General features: G+C 50.7%; 8 protein-coding genes across 8 annotated transcripts; 3 read left to right on the top strand and 5 right to left on the bottom strand.

Moving 5' to 3' along the window:
• Positions 1-316: 316 nt before the first annotated feature.
• On the top strand, positions 317-960 carry N7518_004041 (oligoribonuclease; the record flags this gene model as incomplete). The annotated part of the gene is made up of 2 exons (XM_057184968.1): positions 317-364; positions 445-960. The coding sequence occupies 2 exons, from the start codon at positions 317-319 to the stop codon at positions 958-960; spliced, it is 564 nt and encodes a 187-aa protein (XP_057041738.1).
• Positions 961-1,431: 471 nt separating this feature from the next.
• On the top strand, positions 1,432-3,206 carry pgmA (phosphoglucomutase PGM2; the record flags this gene model as incomplete). Its single annotated transcript, XM_057184967.1, has 3 exons — positions 1,432-1,484; positions 1,535-1,836; positions 1,894-3,206. The coding sequence occupies 3 exons, from the start codon at positions 1,432-1,434 to the stop codon at positions 3,204-3,206; spliced, it is 1,668 nt and encodes a 555-aa protein (XP_057041737.1).
• Positions 3,207-3,542: 336 nt separating this feature from the next.
• N7518_004039 (Gfo/Idh/MocA family protein) lies at positions 3,543-5,177 on the bottom strand (the record flags this gene model as incomplete). The annotated part of the gene is made up of 1 exon (XM_057184966.1): positions 3,543-5,177. One exon carries the CDS (start codon positions 5,175-5,177, stop codon positions 3,543-3,545), a length of 1,635 nt encoding a protein of 544 aa, XP_057041736.1.
• Positions 5,178-5,435: 258 nt separating this feature from the next.
• On the bottom strand, positions 5,436-7,055 carry N7518_004038 (uncharacterized protein; the record flags this gene model as incomplete). Its single annotated transcript, XM_057184965.1, has 3 exons — positions 5,436-6,049; positions 6,097-6,807; positions 6,857-7,055. The coding sequence occupies 3 exons, from the start codon at positions 7,053-7,055 to the stop codon at positions 5,436-5,438; spliced, it is 1,524 nt and encodes a 507-aa protein (XP_057041735.1).
• Positions 7,056-7,436: 381 nt separating this feature from the next.
• N7518_004037 (FAD binding domain protein) lies at positions 7,437-9,345 on the bottom strand (the record flags this gene model as incomplete). The annotated part of the gene is made up of 4 exons (XM_057184964.1): positions 7,437-7,978; positions 8,037-8,123; positions 8,183-8,682; positions 8,747-9,345. 4 exons carry the CDS (start codon positions 9,343-9,345, stop codon positions 7,437-7,439), a joined length of 1,728 nt encoding a protein of 575 aa, XP_057041734.1.
• An 854-nt stretch (positions 9,346-10,199) lies between these two features.
• Positions 10,200-12,110, bottom strand: N7518_004036 (uncharacterized protein; the record flags this gene model as incomplete). The annotated part of the gene is made up of 1 exon (XM_057184963.1): positions 10,200-12,110. The coding sequence occupies one exon, from the start codon at positions 12,108-12,110 to the stop codon at positions 10,200-10,202; it is 1,911 nt and encodes a 636-aa protein (XP_057041733.1).
• A 1,244-nt stretch (positions 12,111-13,354) lies between these two features.
• erg13 (hydroxymethylglutaryl-CoA synthase) lies at positions 13,355-14,857 on the bottom strand (the record flags this gene model as incomplete). The annotated part of the gene is made up of 3 exons (XM_057184962.1): positions 13,355-14,577; positions 14,638-14,740; positions 14,798-14,857. The coding sequence occupies 3 exons, from the start codon at positions 14,855-14,857 to the stop codon at positions 13,355-13,357; spliced, it is 1,386 nt and encodes a 461-aa protein (XP_057041732.1).
• Positions 14,858-16,172: 1,315 nt separating this feature from the next.
• Positions 16,173-18,807, top strand: N7518_004034 (M28 family metallopeptidase; the record flags this gene model as incomplete). Its single annotated transcript, XM_057184961.1, has 2 exons — positions 16,173-18,569; positions 18,625-18,807. The coding sequence occupies 2 exons, from the start codon at positions 16,173-16,175 to the stop codon at positions 18,805-18,807; spliced, it is 2,580 nt and encodes an 859-aa protein (XP_057041731.1).
• Positions 18,808-18,965: the final 158 nt, after the last annotated feature.

Here is an 18,965-nt window from a genome sequence, read left to right as displayed (position 1 = left end):
TCGTAGATTGTATATTTTAAAAGGTTTCCGGTATCCGTCTGACTGCGTTTGTCAAGCATTTGCTAGACCGGCTTAAACCCCGATAAGCTTCTAAACCGTAGGCTATAGCTGAGACAAATCTACCTATTTCAAACTCCTCAACTACACATCCATGCTCAGAAGTATCTTTCTACGTGCATCTGCATTACGCGGTGTTCTGGTCCAGCCCGGCTTTCTCCACCACCAAGTCAGAGAGATTCTGCCAAGCCCCAATTGAACCTCGAATCACTAACAGCTTCAATAGCCAGGAAGAGCCCCTATCCGCTACAAATCCACGATGCCACTCGAACGCTCGACAGACCCTTTGGTCTGGATCGACTGCGAGGTACGTCTAAACGTCCCATCTCCGATCCAAACCCTGCTACAGCGCATTTCAAAATCCTCACCACTAACCTCATTCACAAGATGACAGGCCTGAACCCGGAAACCGACAAGATCATCCAGATCTGCTGTTTCATCACAGACGCCCAACTAAACCTCCTCGAACCGACCGGCTTTGAAACCGTCATCCACGTCCCAGACTCCGCCCTCGACGCGATGTCGCAGTGGTGCATCGATACACACGGCCGCACGGGCCTCACCGCTGCCGTGCGGGCCTCGACCACCTCCCCCTCCACCGCCGCAGACTCGCTCCTCGCCTACATCCGCCAACATGTCCCGGTCCCACGCACTGCCCTCCTCGCGGGCAATAGTGTTCACGCCGATAAGGCCTTCCTTGCTTGTACGCCGTACTCGCAGGTGCTGGATCACCTGCATTATCGCATACTAGATGTTAGTTCCTTGAAGGAGGCGGCGCGAAGATGGGGGAGTGATGAACTGCTTGAGCAGGTCCCGCCTAAGCGGGAGGTTCATCTTGCTAGGGATGATATTCTTGAGAGTATTGAGGAGATCCGGTTCTATAAAGAGAAGCTGTTTAAGTGATGGTGTGGCTGATTTGGTGGCCTGCTTTTCTCTGTTACTCTGAGACATGTCTGGGAAGTAGTTTTAAAACTCTGCATGTTGAACTTGTCCATTGTTTTCGGCTACATTTCCCTAATGTGAGAAGACTCCATACAATGTACAATATACTTTGGAATAATGTTGTTGTACAAGACGCAGGCTCTTGCTTCCCCCGCCGGAATGATCTGCGATGGACAATTTCTAAGAGTAACTTGACGGACAACTTATAGATTAGACTGAATAGAACAAATCAGAGCCTTGGGCTGTACAGAGTACGAAGTAGATTAAAATGCTGTGGCAAAGTACTACAAGAGTACTAAGCGGAATGATCAACACATGACGCCAAACGTTGGCCCCTCTCCGTGGAGCTCAACAAGTCGGTGAACTTCTCGAACTTCTTCCCCTCTTCTCCTATTCTCCTAACTACCTCTTTCCCTCCAATCTTATTCCATCATGTCTGTCCAGACAGTCTCTATCCAGCCCTTCACTGACCAGAAGCCTGGAACGTACGTTACTCGTTGCCCCGCAATTGAACTGCTAGCTAACTTGCTCCCAGCTCAGGCCTTCGCAAGAAGGTCAAGGTCTTCCAGCAGGACAACTACTCCGAGTCCTTCATTACTAGTGTTCTCCTGTCGATTCCCGAGGGTGTTGAGGGTTCCTTCCTCGTCATTGGTGGCGATGGCCGTTACTACAACCCCGAGGTCATCTCCAAGATCGCAAAGATCAGTGCCGCCTATGGCGTGAAGAAGATCTTGATTGGACAGCATGGAATTATGAGCACCCCAGCTGCTAGCAACCTCATTCGTGTGCGGAAGGCAACTGGAGGTATCCTCTTGACTGCCAGCCACAACCCCGGTGGTAAGTGATGGTCGGGAGTATTACGAGATCTGCTGGAGACTGACCAAACACTTTCAGGCCCCGAGAACGACTTTGGTATTAAGTACAACTTGGCCAACGGCGCTCCCGCCCCCGAGGGCATTACCAACAAGATCTTCGAGACTGCCAAGACCCTCACTTCCTACAAATACCTCGATGTTCCTGATGTCGATACCTCCACCATTGGCATCAAGAACTACGGTCCCCTCGAGGTTGAGATCGTTCACTCTACCGCCGATTATGTGACCATGATGAAGGAGATCTTCGATTTCGATTTGATCAAGGAGTTCCTCAGCTCCCACAAGGACTTCAAGGTCCTGTTCGACGGCATGCACGGTGTGACTGGTCCCTACGGTGTGGACATCTTCGTCAAGGAGCTCGGTCTGCCCGCCAGCAGCACAATGAACTGCCAGCCGAAGCCGGACTTTGGCGGCGGTCACCCCGATCCCAACCTCGTGTACGCCCACGAGCTCGTGGAGGCCGTCGATGCGAACGGCGTCCACTTCGGTGCCGCCAGTGATGGCGACGGTGACCGTAACATGATCTACGGTGCCAACAGTTTCGTCTCCCCCGGTGACAGCTTGGCCATCATCGCCCACCATGCCAAGCTCATCCCGTACTTCCAGAAGCAGGGTGTATACGGCTTGGCCCGCTCAATGCCCACTTCCGGAGCCGTAGATCGCGTGGCTAAGGCTCAAGGTCTGCAGAGCTACGAGGTGCCCACCGGCTGGAAGTTCTTCTGCAACCTGTTCGACCACAAGAAGATATCGATCTGCGGTGAAGAGAGCTTCGGCACGGGCAGCAACCACATCCGCGAGAAGGACGGCCTGTGGGCCATCGTGGCCTGGTTGAACATCGTTGCCGGTGTCGCCAAGCAAAAGCCCAACGAGACCCCCAGCATCGGCTCCATCCAGAACGAGTTCTGGCAGACATACGGTCGCACCTTCTTCACCCGCTACGACTACGAGAACGTTGACAGCGAGGGCGCCAACAAGGTCGTTGGCACTCTGTCCGACCTGGTTGCCAACCGCGACACTTTCGTTGGCTCGGAAATCGCCGGTCGAAAGGTCGTTGACGCTGGCAACTTCTCATACACCGACCTTGACGGCAGCGTCTCCAGCAACCAAGGTCTGTACGCCAAGTTTGATGATGGCAGCCGCATTGTCGTTCGTCTGTCCGGCACCGGCAGCAGCGGTGCTACTATCCGTCTGTACGTTGAGCGCTACGAGGCCGACAAGTCCAAGTTCGGTCTCACTGCTCAGGAGTACCTGGCTGATAACATCTCTCTGGCGCTTTCTCTGCTCAAGTTCAAGGAGTATGTTGGCCGCGAGGAGCCTGACGTTAAGACCTAAGTTTAGTTAGGTTGTTAGGGTTAATGTGGAACCTGCTGGATGGGAATCACCTTATAATTGTTTTGCAGTTATATCTGGACGCGAGAAGAATGATGATCGAAAAGCAGGATCGAGATTAGAAGAGTATACGTTGGCATGAGATGAACTGCATCTTTATTATAATCCGAGTTTGTCTTGGCTTACCTCCAGGTCTGTGAAGTTAATGAAGCATATGCATTATTGTCCCCTATACTATACCAGATCTCAAACAAAGTATCATAGAATCGTAGCATCGTAGAATTGTAAATCATCAAACCCATCTATGTAATTACGCCTTCCACGCAGCAGCAGAAACCCTCAACTTCTCTCCCCACCAGCTCTCCCACTTAACAACTCTCTCCTCTCTCCTTGCCTCCTCCGCCGCAAAAACGACAGCATGACTCCGCACCGCCTCCTCGAGTGAACACCCAACAAACCTCGCTTGTGCCGTCTCAACATCCAACCCCCCTCAACTGCCTCAACAGCGCTAACAAACTGCTTCGCAAGCCCGAAGTCTCCGCCACCATGCGATTCGACCTGCCCCGGTGGTGGCTTCGGCACATCAAAAACAGAAGTCTTCGCCGTAGCAAAATCATAAACAGTAATAGTTGTACTATCATAAGAAACCTCGCCAGTAGTACCATACACCCGGCCTCGACGCTCACACTGTTTCTCCGTTGGCGCAATCATATGGAAACTCGCCGTTTTAGCAAGTCGATGCGGCACTGTATCCTCATCATCCCAGGCAAACGTCACAACCTGATCATCGCAGACATTGTTATCCGCTTCGTAGACGCACCGCCCGTACCAAGGTCGCACAGCGATATCCGAGTCCGACACTGTATCCCGGTCATAGTCCTCGGCAAGACAGGATAGGAGCAGCGACTCGGCAGCCTTGCCGCCTTGGGCACGGAACACATCTTCGATATCCGGACAGACGATGTCAACAGGCCAAGCCGTGTGACCCGTCGCGAGATGGTGCTCATTATAGATTTTAACCGCGCTGTAGTTACAGTCACTTTCAGCGGGGCAGGAGAGACAGTTTGTAGCGTTGCCTGCGGAAACGGGCTTGCGCTTTTGGCGGAACTGCGTCATCGTGCCGGCGGACGAGATCGAGCGCGGGAAGTGCGGCTTGTGGCCTTGTTTGGATGCTGTTTCGGGTGAGGGTGGGGAGCAGAGGAGCCAGAGGATGAAGTCAATGTCGTGGCAGGATTTTGTGAGGAGGGAACCGTCGCCCGCTGCTGTTGCGCGTCGCCAGTTGCCCCGGACGTAGCTGTGCGAGAAGTGCCACCAGCCGACCGGCTCGCAGTGTTCTAGGGAGACTATGTCGCCGATTGCGCGGTCTGTCAGGAGGAGTTTGCGAAGGAGGATGTTGTGCGGACTGTAGCGGAGGACGTGGCCGATTGAGAATATCTTCTTTGGGGCTTGGGGGGTGTTGTTTGGGCCTTCTGGTGGTTGGAGCGTTCGGTATACTGTTAGACAGTCGTCCAGCGAGAGGGCAAGTGGCTTCTCGCAGAGGATGTGTAGTTGGAGCGGAGCAAGGGCTTGTAGGATCTCGACATGTGTTTCGTCTAGTGTGCAGACGAAGACACCGTCTACCCCCACGGGAGTTGGGTTTATGTCTGCTGTGTTATCCTCATTGTTTTGAGTCGCCCGCTTCCGTCGCTCAAGTTCCCACTGCACCCATTCGCGCCAATCTGTGAACTCCTGGCCCTCTTGAGGCTCTTGAGGGGATTTGGATAGGCCCCATATATATTTTCGTCCGAACTCGCGCCGTTTGAATGCGTGGGGCTCGGCAATTGCGTGGATTACACCCGGTGTTACGGTTGTGACTGCACGGGCGTAGGCGTTTCCACGAGAGCCGGCGCCGATGACAAGGAATCGCAGTTGTTTCGATGGTGAAAAGGAGTAGCTGGGAGTACTCGCCGTGGGAGGTGGTATTGGTTCTTTCATGTTGATTTGAGGTTTGGTTGAAATATTGGGATAGCTTTGGAGCTTTTGGATCTAGAACATGATAATATAACGAATAATTGAAGGGATTTTTGACTCTGACAAGGTCTATTTATCCTGTTAGGGCTAAACAAAGAGTAGAGATAGTTATATATAATTAACAAATGTTCGGCGCGAGAGGTTGCAATTTACACGCGCTGTAACTGCGGGGGAAACATCAGCAACATCAGCCAGGCTTTGATTGGCCACCATGGCCACTATCTATATTATATCTGTATCTTGTCGGTCTTCTCTGTCACCTTCTGATTTGTTTTCCTTGTCGAAAATCATAGCAACCTCTTCCAAAGACCGCCCTTTCGTCTCGGGGAAGAGTAAGTATATAAGACCCAGGAACACTATCAGACAGCCAAGAAAGACACAATAATACTTCCATGCAATCGCCGTAAACGCCACTGGGTTGACATATTGGTTGAAAAAACACGCCACAGCGTCCACCGAAAGGGTGACAGCAATGCCTTTGGCACGCAGTTGGAAGGGCAGGATCTCAGCTGGATACGATATAAAGAGAGGCGCATAAGCGATATCGTATGCACCAAAGAAGAGAAACAGGAGCGGAACAGCCGCTATCCCAGCAGCAGGAAGATGTTTTTCGGCAAATAGACCAGCGGCCAGCGTGGACATGGACAGGAAAACGATCATAGCTCCCGTGGAAATAAGCCATAGAATGCGGCGGCCGTATCGTTCCGATGCAAGTGCACCAGCTGCCGCAAGGAGGAAGTTCCAGACATTGAGGCTGACGTTCACAGCAGCTTGGTCGGCTGCCTTCGTGATTCCCACTGATGCGAGAATTGGTGCGAGGTAATAGGATAAGAGGCCTGCGATACTATTAGTGACTATGTCTCTTTTAGGGCGTTGTACATACCATTTCCAACCCATTCTTGCATAAGTCCAACTAATACGCAGATGGTTAATCGGTGCATATCGCCTCTCGATGAGAAGAAGGAGCTCCAATCCGTGGTATTGGTGATCTCGGCTGTGATCGTGCTGCATATCAAACGGTACTCATACTGAACCAGCTCGTCGTCTGTGTCTCCATTCGCATGGTACTTCCCTAAAATACTCAGAGCTTCGTCTTTCCTGCCTTTGGACACAAGCCATCTCGGGCTTTCGGGCACAAACATGATCAACCCTAGGATCGAAAACAACGGGAACGATATTTGCAGCAGACAAGGAAGTCTCCACGACCAACTATTTGCTATTCCTATGGTTGCATACGTAACCGCTGCCGCACTAATGACGCCAAAACTCCAGGATGCATTGTACAGGGCCGTGGCCGTCTGTCGCTGCCGTGGGTGTGCGATTTCAGTTGCCAGGAGTGGGGATGCAGTCTGTGCGATGCCCATCCCTATACCGGACAAGACTCTGGTGCCAAAAAAGGCCCAGTGGCTTTTGACTGCGGTTTGGATGATAGCTCCCACGATCACAATGCTGGCCCCAATGAAAATACACGTCTTTCGTCCGAGTGCATCAGCAATATAAGAGGCCGGTGCGAAGGAGACTAACGCCCCAAGAGAAGTGGCAGCAATTATCAAACCAACTATATTGGGGTCTAGTCCGCCAATGATGGTACCAACTATGTCATTATTAGCATAAATATCACAATATCGGGATGGAGACTTTACACTCAGGTAGAACAAACAAGCTATTCACAAGACTCGCGATGTACCCAGCCGAAGAAGCACTGGAGAACATGAACACAATAGCTATATTCAATTTACGGAGCCCCCTATCTTTGATCCAATTTGGATTTGTGTTGTTCGGTAGGAGCTTGAATACCTCCATAGGGGGCTCCTTCTCCATTGTATCTGCCTTTGTCGCCATGTTATGTGCTCTAGCAAATATTGGGCTTCCTGGAAAAAGTGAAGTCGAACCGTATAGACTCAACTCAACCCCATGTTGTTTACCAGCTATCTTATATTAAAAGCATACAGCCTTGGAGAACAAGAGATCAACAGCATTCTTCTGACCCAATAAATTTCCAGCCTTCCCCGTAGTATCCTCGGGTAGTCAAGGATAACTCTGGCGACTGAAACGTAAATTTACGGAATGCAGGGAGGAATGTAACAGGCAATGTATCCAGTACAAATGTCGTACTATCTCCAATCACCTCGTCACAGATCCAAAAAAGTATGATCTGCAGTCCAAAAGAACAAGTATACTGTGCATTATGATACCATCCTTCACAGCGATGTGAGAAAAACTTTATTCATCACACTCCCCAAGCAGCGAAGCATACCGATTACCAAGCCCACAGAAGCCCTCACACTGCCCACCAACATCCCGCCCCTTATGCAGAACCTCCTCCATGCCCCACGCAACACGTTCGGCGCCCACCCTCGCGCCCTCGAGATTCGGCGCCCCAGGCCCAAGCCGGAGAGAAGCCAGGCGGCCTGTCATGAATAATGGGACGTCATCCCGCCACGATAGATCATTCGTTAGACATGGGAGACCTGACTTGACCTCGATCGGGTATTTATCGTTCATTTCGCGGAGCAGCGGCATCTCGCGCACGTCCGCCCGTACTCCAGTTGCGAAATAGATGTAGTCTATCGCGGGGAGGTCGGGGATTGGTGGGTCGGTTGTTAGGGTCCAGGTCTTGGTTACTGGATTGTAGTCGTGGGTTTTTATTACTGTGCAAGGGTGGATGGAGGCGCGGTTTTTAGCTGCGTGCTGCTTTACAATCTTTGTGTAGCGTGGTGTAATGCTGCCGCCATTTCGGGCGGTTTGAAGCATCTCAAGGCGCTCTGAGAAATATATTAGTGTCAGTCTTTAGATTGGTTTAGGGCTTTTTTTAATAAATACCTTCATCGGTATCAGCAGACCAGAAGGCTGCTTTCTCCCAGTTCTTGTACTTGCCCATCCATGACAGAGTAATGTCGAAGTGTTTAACTATTATTCAAATGAGACATTGTCCAAAAATTAATGATTACCGGGGATGTTATACATACCCTTCATGCCGGACCGCAACAAGAACCACACTTTCGTCACACCCTTGCGAACCGCCATGTCGACAATCTGTGCTGACGACAGCCCACCTCCAACGACAACAACATTGGTTTCCTGCCGCCGCTGGATCTTGTTTTGTACATTGGGGCTGGGAAATGATTTGATCTCCGTACTGTGACAACATGCTGCAGCACCCTCTTGTTCCGTCGAGGGTTTCCACGGATAAATCTTCGATACACCTGCTCCGCCAGGGCCGATGGCCAGGACAACAGACCGACTATAAAACTTCTCTCCGGTAGATGTGGTGACAGTGAACAGCTTTGAGGTTGAGCTATCGGAGAGATAATCATACGAGAGATCCGTGGCCTCACGCTGCAAGATTTTACCGGGCTCATCCAGACCATACCGCTGGATAATCGACGAACAATAATCCGAAAAAAGGTCTGTGGAAGGCGAGAAGTAATCTTTCCGATCTCGTTCGTCAATTTCAGCTCCAATTGTTCTGCTTACAAGGATTCCATGGTTAGAGCTTTGTTTCAACCACATTCGCACTGGACACCACTTACTGAGTTTGCCCACCCTGTCTTCTCTTCTTCTTCTTATGTTTGCTCATCTCCTTCCCAACGCACCCAGAAATCTCCCAAAGATCTGCGTCCCGTCCACTCTCCTGTGTATAAGCCAGCATACCATCCCGATCTCCGGGATCAACATGGAAGAACATCGGGCTGCGGAGCTGTTTGATCTCCAGCGTGCGGAACGCATTGTGCCACCGCTGCATCCATTTATCTCCAGAACCATCGATCACAAGAGTTGAGATAGACGATGTCGAGGATGTCGACGACGTCGACGATGCGGAAGATAGTGACGGCACAGGAGATGCAGAGTCAGAGGTACGTCTCCGGTCTTCTTGACGAGGACATCGGCGTTCGCTATCCCATTTTGCGGCTCGTACGCCCTTAATCTTGCCGTGTCGTCCTTGGACCAGATTCATCCGTCCGCTGTGCTTCTTTATCCAGTGATAGCGCTGGTGTTCTTCGTCTGTGAAGACTGCTGATGGTGTTTCTTCGCTTAGGCGTGCGGCGACGGCGAGGCCACATGGTCCTGCACCGATGATGATTACATCGTGGATCTCATCGTCTTCTGGTAATTCTTGGGATATCGACATTTTAGAAAGGCGAGGTAGGGCTAGAGTTATGGTGTATGAGAGAAATGTAGTGATTATAGTAGTACAACAAAATAGTAAATTTGCAGGAACGTACGATCATAGGAGAAATACTATTCTTTATAGCCTATATTTTACGAGCATGACTATATTTCTACAATGTCCTCGTGAGCTGACTATCGAGGTACTTGTCCCCAAGGTCCCTGAGGGATGACAACATATAGTGACAGCTTCATGCTCCACAATTAACATCACGGATTTGGTCACATTGGAGTCAATCTTTGAGGACCTTAGGGATGACTTGGATCATTTTGGCTTTAATATCTAAACCTTTCTAATGTAATGTAGTGTTGGACATACATCCACAAGCCATATCTAGCAATGTGAATATAAGCATCAATGGCCGTGAATTCCATCCAGAGAAAAAATGCACCAAATCCGATACAAATCCTTAATGTTGCTGATTTTGCTTGGCCTCTTGTTCGAACCTCCACCCAATTAAGCCACATCAGACATGGTACGGCAAGCATTAACAGCTCTATAACGGCCACTATGTACATCTATAAGAGCCCTGGAGCGGAGATGAAACAAGGTAAGAAATTGAATTCAATTTAGACCCTGGGACCTTCCAATATATATTCATGACGGATCCATGAAGCCCAATTTGATTGGTCAATATCAGACAAGACGAGAAGAAGAAAAGAAATTAAATTACTATGAAAGGAAAAATTTGCAAGGGGGAATAGCAGGCACCAAAAAACACCAAAAAAGAAAAGCAACAAGAGAAACAAAACAAAATATACTCAAATCCCAAACATCCATCATCAAAGCCAAACTTGTGCCTACAGAAAATAGAGTCATTTATGCCATTTCTTCGTCTTCGTCCCAGCCTTCCGCCTAGACGCACCCCCTTCTCTCCGATGCCAAGGATCCGAAGGCCAAACCCAGCCTCTCACTCTTTTAGCATCCCTCTTCTCCCCAACCTGTGGCTCAGGAATCCACTTATCCTTCGCCTCCTCCAGAATCCTCTGACGAGTCATCGCACCAGGTCCGCCAACGTTGAGATGAGCAGAAGGCTGATGCGGAAGCGGCACCGACTTTGAAAGCATCAACAAAAAGTACAAGCCTAGACCCGCCGTCATAGCCGGCAACGCATCCTCAACCGGGTCCGGGTCCGAGGAGTCATGATGCGAGGGGAATGACGACGAGAAAGAGCGCGCGCTGATGGGCGTTGTGAGAGGTGCATCGCGCGCGTGTGCACGCCCGCTCCGTGTAGCTGCTGTCTTGAGTGGGATTGATGCCGCGATCTCCAGGTACCCAAAGTAGGGGATGTCGTCGCCGGTGTCACAGCCTGCTCGAACGCAGACGAGCTCGATCTCGGTGATTATAAAACCGTAGCGGCAGGAGTGCTCGCGCATGCACCGCTGCAGGTGGGCGAGTCCGTTCAGGTACTTTACGCGTCTGTGGGGGGCTTCGTTGCGCATGCCGGTGTTCCAGCGGTCGAAGCTTTTCACGATGCCAACTAGTCGGCCGCGCGGGAGACCGGCGCTTGTTTGCTCAGTGTCTGAGGCATAGTTTGCTAGGAAGTGCGGATGGCCGTGGTTTTTTTGGCCTGTGTTGCGCACGTCTGGGGCAGCGTAGAGTTGGAGGTGGTCTTCGCCTTGGGAGACGGCTAGGGCGGCGTTTACGGGCGGTGCGTAGAGGTCGCGGATTAGGCTCACTAGGTCGTGTTCTGATTCTGGCGCTAGGCTTGCCGGGGATACCGCCACGTGCGGTGTGAGCTCTGCTGGGATTTCGGTCTTCAGGAGCTGAATTAGTCGGCTATCCAGGGAGTCGAATGCCGCCAGTGAGAAGGAGCTCCAGCTGCGCAGGTTACGGATGTCCCACCAGAAGTAATCGTGTAGACCGCGAGTAGGAATTACGCTAACGTTGCGGACTAGATTGATTGGTTGGATTGGTAGGGTCAGGTAGGACAGTAGAGTAGTGGACCTTGGGGTTAGGTTTTCCTGGGGACTGAGCGAGACCGGTGAATGCTGAGCAGCCGATGCGTGGCGGTAGTTATATTGAGGTGTCGGCACTGTCAATGGAGTTGCAGGAGCATTCTGCACCCCCAGTCTTTGAGAGTATGATGGATAGGGCATGATGTTTGGGGTAATTGGCGTAACTGGGGTGGTCGGAGTCGTCTGGGCCTGCATTTGAGGTGCATATTTTGGCAGCTCCCGGTAGGTGGGATACCCAAATCGGGTCAAAGTGGCGGCATCGATGACAGATGCCGATACTGAGCGTGAGTGGCCCCCGCCTGCCTTGCGCTTGTACGAAGGGGTGATAGTCACGGGCGATGACAAGGCAGGGAAGCAGCCCTGCGTAGTCATTGGCGCCGGCGAGATGGGAGAGGCCAATGTCAAGCGGTCCGCGACATCTTGTGTGCGGTTGACAGATGGCCGCACCAGTGGGTAAGGGATGAATCCAGGAGGCGGGTTCCGTGTATTAGACAGAACGCGACGGTTACGAAGAGGCCCGCCAGCAGACACTGGCTCAATCACGACGTCTTGAGGCCTGATCTTAGGCAATAGCTTCGGGCCATGATAATGTCTAGTTGGCGAGGTGGTAGGACTGGTATTTCCAGTCATAGTCGACCAGGGAGAAGACTCGCTTGAATAGACGGAAGAGTTGGAGACATGACGACTATGTCCAGAGCCGATGTACTCCTCAAGAGAAAGACGCGGCGGCGTCGTTAGCCGAAAGCGAGCGGAATCGACAGCAGACATGATAGCGAAGTTGTTGACTAGGTATATCACCGAAACAATATATCATAAGAGTAACAAACGAATAAGGATCTGATGTCTGACCAAGTCGTTCACAGAGACATGATCCAGAAGGAGGATGTCTGGATATTAAATGAACATCGACAGAGTCTCAAACAGCCAAGCATGGTGTATATAAAAAGATTGATGGACGAACCCTAGTCGATCTAGAAAAGATGAAACATGGAGAAGAGCCCCATTGTAACGCCTTGAGAATCTTTTTTTGGGATCCTAGTCTCCGATCAGAGGCACACCCACTCGATGAAACACGAAACTGCCGACATTGTGCCTGAAGACAGGCATGTTGAGCAACAAGCCCTTGAAACTACCCCTCGAAGGGGGTCTAGTCCGGCATAGTGCGGTTTCATCGGACTGTCGCGCGTTAAGATGTTACTATATTTTGCATCTTCTCCAACATCGTTCTTCAGATTGCCTCAAATGGTTAGCCTGCTGCAAGATTCTCGAAGTGTTCTAAAAACGGCAACAATTAGGTCACATTGCAGGGTAATTAGCAGACTTGTTGGTGACTTTTTCTGCTTCAGGACTCGCGGGGTCAGCGGTTAAGGGTTCCAAGAAAGCAAACGGATAAAAATAGCCATCGGGGTTATGAAATGTGTGGTTCCAGGGTCTGAGCAGGGTAAAAAGACCCTTTGATGGGAGAGAGTAGCTGCTCTAGATGCACCAGTGGCCGAATGTGATATCGACGTCGGCGGCTACATATGTGGTGATGAGTTTGATGTACGCGCCGAGCACCTGGCGTCATATCCAGTGATTGGATAGTTTGATCCTTGAAACTAAGCAATGTCCCATAATTAGCAACAATTAATGCAGTTGATGAGGAGTTCATGCAGGAGACACCTAGAAAGAGGTTGAGATCAAATCGAGGTGGTTAAATCGGGGTGGTCAACCCATAACCGTGCATTGAACCCTGGTGTTTCACTGCTGTTAGTGCACATTGTGTGTAGTTAATATCGACTTTTTAGTACCGAGTTATTTTAGAATTGTATCTCATTAATTTGTCTTTTAATTATTTCATGACATTCATTTCATGTGGGTCGAAATGACCCAACCGAAAGAGTAAAAAAGGAAAACGAAAAAAGGTCTTCTATGCACCTTGACGAAACACTCAAAACGCTCGGGGGAATCTCTTTGAACCGTCTAAACAACACATTGAACGGTAAAGGCAATCGCAGAACATCAAAGAAACTTTAAGCCTTGATCTCGTACTTGCGGCGGAACATGTCATCCACCTCAGTCAAGTAGTAGACATCGGATCCAATAGTCTCGATGTTACCAGTGGGCTTAAAGTTCTTCTTCAGGTGGGCGTGCTCGCGGAGCTTGCACATGGCATCATATGCAGCAGGCTCGAGGATAGTGCGGGCATTGAGGCGGTTCTGGAGGTCAAGCTTCTCAACCATGTTGGACACATCGCCGACAATCTTGGCGCTGAACAGGGAGCTGGCAAGTCCGGAACCGTAGCTGAACAGACCGATGCGCTTGGGCTCTTTAGGGTCGAAAGCGACGTTGCTGAGCAGACTGGCCAAGCCGCCATAAACTGTGGCAGTGTACATGTTACCGCACTGGGTGGCGACCTGAAGACCGGGGTTGACACGCTCGGCGAAACGCTTCTTGGTCAGACCCATGAAGGTCTTCTCAACGACCTTATCGGTAAGAGACTTCTCGTAATCCAGGTCGCGGAGCTCGGGGGCAACCTCGGCGAAAGCGGGGTGAGAGGGGTTGGCCAGGAAGTCGTTGTAGAGCATACGAGCGTAGGACTTCTGGACGAGCTTGCAGGTAGGGGCGTGGAACAGAATATAGTCGAAACGATCCAGAGGGGTCAGGGACTCGTCGAGGGCACCATTAGCACCATTAGCACCGTTGGCCTGGGCCTTCAGGGTCTTCTCACGGGCGTCGTAGGCCTTGTAGCAGGCATCGACAGCCTCGGTGTAGCACCGAAGGGAGTAGTGACCATCGACAACGGGGTATTCGCTGGTGAGGTCGGGCTTGTAGAAATCGTAGGCGTGGGTGAGGTAGGAGGCACGGAGACCGGGCTCGAAGACGATAGGGGCATCGGGGCCAATGACCATAGCAACGCAGCCAGCTCCACCAGTGGGACGGGCAGCACCAGCGGCGTACAGAGCAATATCACCGCAAACCACGATGGCATCACGGCCATCCCAGGCGGAGGACTCGACCCAGTTGATGCTGTTGAAGACAGCGTTGGTGCCACCGTAGCAGGCGTTGACGTTATCGACACCCTCGATGTTGGTGTTTCCGTGGGGAGCGAAAAGCTGCATGAGAACAGACTTCACGGACTTGGACTTGTCCAAAAGGGTCTCGGTGCCAACCTCGAGTCTGCCAACGGACTTGGGGTCGATGTTGTATTTTTTCATGAGGGAGGAGAGAACGGTGAGGGTCATGGAGTAGATGTCTGCCGAGAAAGGTTAGCTGATTGATCTTGATCCCCTTTGGAATATGCCGGTGCACATACCCTCGCGGTCATCACAGAAGCTCATCTTGGTCTGTCCGAGACCGATGGTATATTTTCCGGCAGAGACACCATCGTACTTCTCGAGCTCGACCTGGTCGACACACTACAATTGACAAATCAGTATCGATCCCGGGGGATAAGATAGACATGGAACCCTTACCTGAGTAGGGAAATAGACCTCAATGGCCTTGATGCCGATGTTTTGGGGACGAGTAGCCATGGTGGGGGGTATAGAGGGGTAATTTTTGTGTTATAAGAGAAATAGAAGGTGAGGGTGAAGGAAGATGACTGAGATGAAGTATATGAAGGAGGTTGAGGTTAAGATCAAGAGAAGAGGGAGAAGTCTGAAGAGAAGGCGATTGATATAAGAATGAAAAGGAGTCTGTGTACTCGGTTCTACCGTGTACGATCTGTCACCACTTATTATTTTTCTTTTTTTTTCGCGTTTTCTTTTTTTCCTTCGAGTGGGGAGATCTGCCCTCTTTTGCTACTTCTCTTGCAGTTCCTTTGGGCCGGATAATTCCCCAGGAGATATATAAGAAGTGGTTATACGGGGAGATTTGGACGTGAAGCTATACTCGTGACTCGTGGACCCCGTGATGCAGTGTATAAAACAGTCCCCCGCTAACTTACCACTTCAACATCAACTTTGACAGTAAGTAACTAGCTAGCACATAGTTAGTTAATAAACAGTTACATACATCTCTGTGTTCGACTGCGCTACGTGGCTTTGAAAATTAAAACCCTCAACATCCAAGCTACGGTGTAAAACTGAGTCTGCCATCTTATCGATCTCTCTTGTCTCCACTCCGGTCGTCTTCCAGGCTCAGCTTTCCCTCTTTGAGATCTTTTAATATCTTGAATAGTGGAAGGTTCCTTCTCATCCTCGAATCATTGCTTAGTGGAGCAATGGACCTCCCGGTCGTATCTCAAGATGGTTCAGTGGCATCACTTCGGATGTTTTAGCTAATTAGCCCGAAACTTGCTTCTCTATAATGAAGTCTTTGAGACTCTTCTCATGCATGTGGTCACTTATACTATCTACTATGCTGTACGGAGTTCAGTCTGCCTTTGCTGTGTTGTATTATTCTGATACTGCCCTCGGATCTTCATCTTCTGGCGTGGATGGGGTATGTACTCCGTAGCATAATGGAGAACATCTGCACGACACTGCACGTCCGAGGTCTGATACATATATAAAAAAGAAATGACTCCCAAACCGGTCTGGACTCTGGACTAATAAAAAATATTCTAATCTACTAATATGTTGTCATAGCATTAAAGAATGTCCAATCTCTAAATGATGCGTAATGCAGGACCGAGTTGCCAAGCGTGGGTCACTCTCACTCCGGGGGCGTTTGCCTATCTCCTGTCTCTCTCCTATACAACTCCATCGAATTCTGGACATACTTATTCATCGGCATAGGATGTCGGACGTCGCTCATTTTCCTTTTTCCTACAGATCATGATCCTCCAGATCTCCGCACCCGCGTTACACCCTAGTTACAGCTCTCCGGAGCCCCGTATCTCCCACAATGGGCGACGAGAAGTTTGACTATCAGGCCGTCCCCATCCCTTCTTACGCCGAAGCTACCGGTCAACCCTCATCATCTCGATCCGACCTTGGCGATGGAACAGATGTTGAACGACAGGGGCTACTCGGTCGCGATCATGCCGCAACCCGCGGCTACCACCCACCAACCGTCGAATCGGCGCGCTCTAGCCTGGATGACCTGGAATCATTGGCCTCACACTCAGACCGAGAGTCGGTGGAGGAACTACGGCGGGAGCTAGACCAGATGGATGTGGATGATTCGGCATCGGCCTCCTTAACCGGCAGACACACCCCTCTACGACATCGTTTTTCCAAGCAGCTATCGAGTCTGGGTCGTACCCTGTCCGCTATACAACGACCCTTCCAACGATATATGCCCACTTTCCGCTTCACGATCAACCTTAGTGACGCAAGGGCACGCTTAAAAGATCAGGGGTGCATCATGCTTCTCCGAGTATTCGCTCTTTTACTGGTGGTCACCTTAGTGTATGTGTTCTTCATCGCAGATGTCTTCAATATCAACAGTCGCATGGCCATGGGTCAGTCCTATAGCCCCGCCTCCGTCGAGAACTTCATTCAAGGCCACATCAACGAGACCAATATCGCCGATAACTTGCGACGAGTCACCAACTACACCCACGTAGCTGGCACGGAAGGCAGCTTTGCGCTATCAAAATTGATTGAACAAGAGTTCCAGAATGCAGGGTTTGATGAAGTGTCGCGGGAGGAATTCCAGGTCTACCTCAACTACCCACGCAAGGATGGGAGGAGAGTCGCAATCATCGATCCACCTAGTCTAGCTTGGGAGGCGAAACTCGAAGAGGACAACGCCAAGGACCTGATCTTCCATGGCCATTCGAAATCCGGCAATGTCACTGGGCATCTGGTGTATGCTAACTTCGGATCCCGGGAAGATTTCGATCTGCTCGCAAATAAAGGAATTTCACTCGATGGCTCAATTGCCTTGGTCCGATACTATGGTACTGAATCAGATCGTGCATTGAAAATCAAGGCTGCTGAATTAGCCGGGGCTGCCGGCTGTATCATCTACTCCGATCCCGCCCAGGACGGATTTGTCAAAGGCCCGGCCTTCCCCGAAGGGCGATACATGCCAAGCGATGGCGTGCAAAGGGGCGGTGTCAGTATGATGTCGCAGGTAATTGGCGATGTTCTCAGCCCTGGATGGGCATCTACGCCGGGAGAAAACCATCGTCTGTCCCCCGAGGACAGCCCCGGTCTACCCAAGATTCCCAGTCTCCCACTCGCTTGGCGCGATGCACAGATACTTTTGCAGGGCCTCAAAGGCCATGGCTCCAAAGTACCAAAGGAATGGGTGGGCGGTGTTCCTGATGTACAAGAGTGGTGGACTGGTGACCAGGACTCCCCGATCGTTCATCTGATGAACCTGCAAGATGAAATAGAGCGGCAACCTATCTACAACATCCACGGCATAATAACCGGAATGGACGAGCGTGACAAGAAGATTATTGTTGGCAACCACCGAGATTCGTGGTGCATGGGAAGTGTTGACCCTGGAAGTGGCACTGCTACTTTCCTAGAGGTTGTACGAGCCTTCGGCGAGTTGCTCACTTACGGATGGCGACCACTTCGCACCATTGAATTTGTCAGTTGGGACGGAGAGGAGTACAATTTGATCGGCTCAACCGAACATGTCGAGAAGGAGATCGATGATCTCCGTGCAAATGCCTTTGCCTACCTGAATGTCGACGTGGGCGTTGCGGGCCCCGATTTCCGTGTGTCTGCGTCGCCTGTTTTTGAGCGCACCGTGCTACAGGTTCTGGGTCGTATCTCTGACCCCTATGCGAACGCAACACTGAAAGACATTTGGGATAAAAAGGGCTCAAAGATTACTCCACTTGGCGCTGGAAGTGATTATGTTGCGTTCCAGGATATCGCTGGCACTTCGAGCGTTGACTTCGGATTTGAGGGCGAGCCCTATCCATACCACAGCTGCTATGAAACATATGACTGGATGGTTAATTTTGCAGACCCCGATTTCCAATACCACAAAATCCTGGCTCAATTCTGGGGGCTTCTCCTTCTAGACCTTTCGGAGAACCCCATGCTGCCATTTGACCTAGAAGTCTACGGCGACTCCATTGTCGGATGGGTCAAAGACTTGGACAAATTTGCCAAATCAAAGAAAGCCGAGGTAGACATGCAGCCCATGTTCAGGGCTGCGACCGAGATGAGAGCCAATGCTGTTACATTCCAGTCCTGGAACAAGATCTGGCACGATACTGTATGGGGCATGGGTGGTTATGAAAGCAATGTTATGGCAGTCCAGCGGGTGAACCATAATGCTCGAATGGCTGCCTTTGATACCAATCTACTTGACTTGGAAGAAGGCGGAGGTGTAAGTTGACGTTCTGCTTGATTCATTCCTCGGCCCTAACTAATGACTTGTACAGATCCCCAACCGCACACAATTCCGACACGTTATCTTTGGGCCAGAGCTGTGGTCCGGCTACGATCCCTCGATCTTCCCTGCTATCCGCGACAGCATCAACACAGGGAATTGGACATTGACCCAATATTGGATCGACCGGGTCGCCAAGACCATCCACCACGCCAGCGACAAGCTGCTCCATTAATGTATTCTATCTATCTACCCTTTTCCTATTTGTCGTTCTTCTCCGCCATACTTCATCCGCTCTTATCGGATTGATTCTATTATCATGTTCTAAACGAGCACTGTACAGCCCGACACCTGTCACTTGGTTGTCGGGATACCTCTATACCTGCATTTTGG

The sequence above is a fragment of the Penicillium psychrosexuale genome (genome assembly GCF_028828465.1).
Source record: "Penicillium psychrosexuale strain IBT 29551 chromosome Unknown utg000003l, whole genome shotgun sequence".
NCBI classification, from domain to species: Eukaryota; Fungi; Ascomycota; class Eurotiomycetes; order Eurotiales; family Aspergillaceae; genus Penicillium; species Penicillium psychrosexuale.
Note: the sequence above shows the minus strand (reverse complement) of the source record. Positions and strands in the feature narration are given on the sequence as shown.